Source organism: Salvelinus sp. IW2-2015, linkage group LG35, assembly GCF_002910315.2.
Source record: "Salvelinus sp. IW2-2015 linkage group LG35, ASM291031v2, whole genome shotgun sequence".
In the NCBI taxonomy this organism is placed as follows: Eukaryota; Metazoa; Chordata; class Actinopteri; order Salmoniformes; family Salmonidae; genus Salvelinus; species Salvelinus sp. IW2-2015.
The window spans coordinates 3,790,634-3,796,042 of NC_036874.1; the positions used below are offsets into that span (position 1 = coordinate 3,790,634).

General features: G+C 45.1%; 1 protein-coding gene across 1 annotated transcript in view; it reads right to left on the reverse strand.

The window, feature by feature from the left end:
* LOC112067953 (protein spire homolog 1-like) overlaps positions 1 to 5,409 on the reverse strand; it is a 93,794-nt gene that overhangs the window by 53,265 nt on the left and 35,120 nt on the right. The window contains 1 exon segment of the mRNA XM_070437312.1: positions 2,866 to 2,991. Coding sequence (XP_070293413.1) covers positions 2,866 to 2,991 — 126 coding nt within the window.

The window sequence follows — 5,409 nt, forward strand, 5'->3', positions numbered from 1 at the left end:
TATCAATACTATTCTGCTGTAACAGATACAGACAACAGAAAGTCGGACTCCTGCTCCCAAACAGGTGAAGAACTGAAGCAGATATTGTGCACCACAAAACCTATCAGCTCACTACAAGGCAGCTTCCCCTGAGTAGACAGAGTCACTCCCATCAATGCTACACACACACACATATACAGTGGGGCAAAAAAGCTTTTAGTCAGACCCAATTTGTGCAAGTTCTCCCACTTAAAAGATGAGAAGCCGTTATTTTCATCATAGGTACACTCACTATGACGAACCAAAAAATGAGAAAGAAAATCAGAAATCCACATTGTAGATTTTTTAATGGAATTTATTTTGCAAATTATGTGTGGGGAAAATAAGTATTTGGTCACCTACAAACAAGCGAAATTTCTGGCTCTCACAGACCGGTAACTTCTTCTTTAAGAGGCTCCTCTGTTCCTCCTCTTGTACCTGCTATAATGGCACCTGTTTGAACTTCGTTGTATCAGTATAAAAGACACCTGTCCACAACCTCAAACAGTCACACTCCAAACTCCACTATGGCCAAGACCAAAGAGCTGTCAAAGGCACCAGAAACAAAATTGTAGACCCGCACCAGGCTGGGAAGACTGAATCTGCAATAGGTAAGCAGCTTGGTTTGAATAAATCAACTGTGCGGAGCAATTATTAGGAAATTGAAGACATACAAGACCACTGATAATCTCCCTCGATCTCACCCCGTGGGGTCAAAAATGATCACAAGAACGGTGAGCAAAAATCCAGAACCACGCACGGGGACCTAGTGAATGACCTGCAGAGAGCTGGGGACCAAAGTAAACAAGCCTACCATCAGTAACACACTTACGGCCGCCAGGGACTCAAATCCTGCAGTGACAGATGATCGGAAGTTTTGCTAAAGAGAGCATCTTGATGATCCAGAAAGAAAGATTGGAGAATGTCATATGGTCAGATGAAACCAAAATAACGTTTTGGTGGGGTAAAATAAACTCAACTCGTTCGTGTTGGTCAGCGACAAGGAATGCTGAGTTTGCATCACAAAGAACACATACCCCTTAACTGTGAGCATCGGGGTGGAAACATCATGCTTTGGGCTGTTTTTCTGCAAAGGGACCAGGACGACGGATCCGTGTAAAGAAAGAATGAATGGCCGGCCATGTATCGTGAATTTGGAGTGCAAAACCTCCTTCCATCAGCAAGGGCATTGAAGATAAACGTGACTGGGTCTTCAGCATGACAATATCCCCAAACACACCGCCTGGGCAACAAAGGAGTGGCTTCTTCAAGAAGCATTTCAAGGTCCTGGAGTGGCCTAGCCAGTCTCCAGATCTCAACCCCATAGAAAAATCTTTGGAGGGAGTTGAAAGTCCGTGTTGCCCAGCAACAGCCCCAAAACATCACTGCTCTAGAGGAATCTGCATGGAGGAATGGGCCAAAAATACCAGCAACAGTGTGTGAAAACCTTGTGAGACTTACAGAAAACGTTTGACCTCTGTCATTGACAACAAAGCGGTAACTCATAAACACAGTATTGAGATAAACTTTTGTTATTGACCAAATACTTATTTTCCACCATAATTTGCAAAGAAATTCATTAAAAATCCTACAATGTGATTTTCTGGATTGTCTTTTCTCATTTTGTCTGTCATAGATGAAGTGTACCTATGATGAAAATTACAGGCCTCTCTCATCTTTTTAAGTGGGAGAACTTGCACAATTGGTGGCTGACTAAATACTTTTTTGCCCCACTGTATACACACACACAGCATGTACTGTTGTTCCGCTCTCTCAGTCCCTGGTCCACAACATTGTCTATCCCTATTACATTCTATCCCACAGTAAACATCACTGTGATGACCAGTGGCAGACATGGTTAGGGATGTCCTGAAATATGAGATGCTAAATATAATCCATGCGTGCGGCTCGGTGCGAGGCACAGTGGCAGATAACAACACTGCTGCCTGAGTCTCATCCTGACTCCCTGCTGTGGGTATGTTTTACAAACAACAGCTGTGGCTCTAGCATTACAGTACAACATCAATCCAAGTATCCATTCCAACACACTGGTTATGTTGTGTGTGTTACTTTTTTTAGCGAATTGCTTGATTTTAGCAGAGTAATAGACAGTTTCACTTGAACACACACAGAGCAACCTGAATTCTTTCTCTGTAACACACGCACACGCACACACACACACACACACAGAGTAACCTGCATTCCTTCTCCTCTGTAACACACACACACACACGACTCAAGGCTGATATACAGTAGGATCCATTACAGGACATGTACGTAGTGTGCCATGTTGATCAGTTCTCTGAAGCATGTGAAACACCTTAATGTCATGTTGCTTAATCTCCTGAATGAATGTCTCTCCAGTCACATGACCTCTGAACATATGTCCCTGGTCTACATGTCTGTCTGATTAACAGTACAAGGTTTAGTGGTCCTATGTGCACTGGAGCCTGAGAATGAGATGTCAATCAGGTCCCAGAAATAGACCGGAGCTGTTCCAATATCCACACTGGTTAGCATACCACATAGGATAAAGCAATGTATTGGGAATACATGCTAGTATGCTAAGTAGTATGCTATAGACAATGGAACAGAACCACTATGTAAGCAAGCTGAGGGCCTATGCAGTCAGGTACTGTGTAGTGTGTTGTGAGCATTGGTAAATGGAGGTGGTTTGGTGAACCATGGTCACATGATGAGTAACCTTTCCTGAGACCTGAAGACTTTCTTTACCTGCCCAAGCTAATTCCTAGCCTTTAGCTCAGTGGACTAGCACAGTATTGTCGCACACAGGAGACAGGGGGTTGGAACCCAGTTGGTCACACATTGATGTGTAGGTAGCCTCACCTCTTTGGCACTCTTGATCTTCTCCAGGAAGGAGCGTAGCTCCCTGGTCTCAGCGTAGAGAGCACGGCACACAGCCTGGTAGTGGCTGGGGGCGTCGCCAGGGCTGGGGAGGTGAGACACACACATCTACAGACAGACAGACAGTGAGAGAAAAGTAGTACCATAAGTAAAACATTGTAGATACTGTAAATATGGTAATTCAGCAGAGAAAGGAGAGACTGTCTGTCATAGATGAAGTTACTATGATGACAAATTTACCAGGCCCTCTCTCATCTTTTTAAGTGGCAGAAATTGCAACAATTGGTGGCTGACTAAATACTTTTTTTGCGCCCACTGTATACACACACCACACGCATGTACTGTTGTTGCCGCTCTCCCTCAGTCCCTGGTCCACAAACATTGTCTATCCCTATTCATTCTATCCACAGTAACTCTCACTGTGATGACAGTGGCAGACATGTAGGATGTCCTGAAATTTGAGATGGCTAAATATATCCATGACGTGCGGCTCGTGCGACGGGCCACAAGTGGCAGATAAAACAACATGCTGCCTGAGTCTCTCCTGACTCCCTGCTTGGGTATGTTTACAAACAACAGCGTAGTCGGCTCAGCATTCCAGTACAACATCAATCCAAGTATCCATTCCAACACAACTGCGTTATTTGTTGGTGTGTTACTTTTTTAGCCGAATGTGCTGATTTTCGCCAGAAGTAATAGACAGTTTCACTTGAACACACACAGAGCAACAGCTGAATTCCTTTCGTCCCAAGCAACACCACACCCACCAAGTACCTGCATCTTCTCGTAACCAGCACACCCACACCACACACACAACCCATTCTCCTTGAACCACAACAGATAAACCTGCCATCCCTTCTCCTCTGTAAGCACAAACACACACCACACGACTCAAGGCTGATATACCAGTAGATCCATTACAGGACATGTGTACGTGTGTGATGTTGATCAGTTCTCTGAAGCATGTGAACACCTTAATGTCATGTTGCTTAATCTCCTGAATGAATGTCTCTCCAGTCACATGACCTCTGAACATATGTCCCTGGTCTACATGTCTGTCTGATTAACAGTACAAGGTTAGTGGTCCTATGTGCACTGGAGCCTGAGATGAGATGTCAATCAGGTCCCAGAAATAGACCGGAGCTGTTCCAATATCCACTGGTTAGCATACCACATAGAGTAAAGCAATGTATTGGGAATACTGCTAGTATGCTAAGTAGTATGCTAAGACAATGGAACAGAACCACTATGTGCAAGCTGAGGGCTCATGCAGTCAGTACTGTGTAGTGTGTTGTGAGCATTGGTAAATGGAGGTGGTTTGGTGAACCATGGTCACATGATGAGTAACCTTCCTGGACCTGAAGACTTTCTTTACCTGCCCAAGCTAATTCCTAGCCTTTAGCTCAGTGGATAGCACAGTATGGTCGCACACAGGAGACAGGGGTTGGAACCCAGTTGGTCACACATTGATGTGTAGGTAGCCTCACCTCTTTGGCACTCTTGATCTTCTCCAGGAAGGAGCGTAGCTCCCTGTCTCAGCGTAGAGAGCAGGGCACACAGCCTGGTAGTGGCTGGGGGCGTCGCCAGGGCTGGGGAGGTGAGACACACACATCTCACAGACAAGACAGAACAGACAGACAGACAGACAGACAGACAGACAGACAGACAGACAGACAGACAGACAGACAGACAGACAGACAGACAGACAGACAGACAGACAGACAGACAAGACAGACAGACAGACAGACAGACAGACAGACAGACAGACAGACAGACAGACAGACAGACAGACGACGACAGACAGACAGACAGCCGGCAGGCAGGCAGGCAGGCAGGCAGCAGGCAGGCAGACAGACAGACAGACAGACAGACAGACAGACAGACAGACAGACAGAACAGACAGACAGACAGACAGACAGACAGAAGACAGACAGACACGAAGTAGTACTGTAAGTAAAACATTGTAGATACTGTAAACATGGTAATTCAGCAGATGAACAGAACGTATCCTTGTGACAGCAAGATTCAAATACTGTATGTCCTTGTTTCTAAAATGAACAGAAGGTGCTCTTGGCATGATCTTGGCACCAGTAGTCCACTGCATTTCCTCCCCATATAGCGTCTCAAATTCTAACAGAAAATTGTTGGCCGTCTCATCTGCAATCTTGCCCACGCAGTAAATTCCCTGAATTGACAACATTTCCATGAGATAATGGTGCTGCTGTGTAGAGGAGGCAGCCTGGAGCAGAAATTGAGAATTAGTATTAGGAGTCTTTCCCCAGTAGCATCATCATCTCAAATATTCCCTGACCCAGTCATTTTTAATAGTCATGCTGATATAGGAGAAGATCCCTGAATGCAAATCACACAGGAACATACATCTGAAATGTTGTGAAACATCTAGAAGGCGGAGAGAGAGAGAGAGAGAGAGAGAGAGAAGAGAGAGAGAGAGAGAGAGAGAGAGAGAGAGAGAGAGGAGGGCAGGCAGTTCCTTTAGAGCAAGGCTCTGTATTTAACCATCAGAAC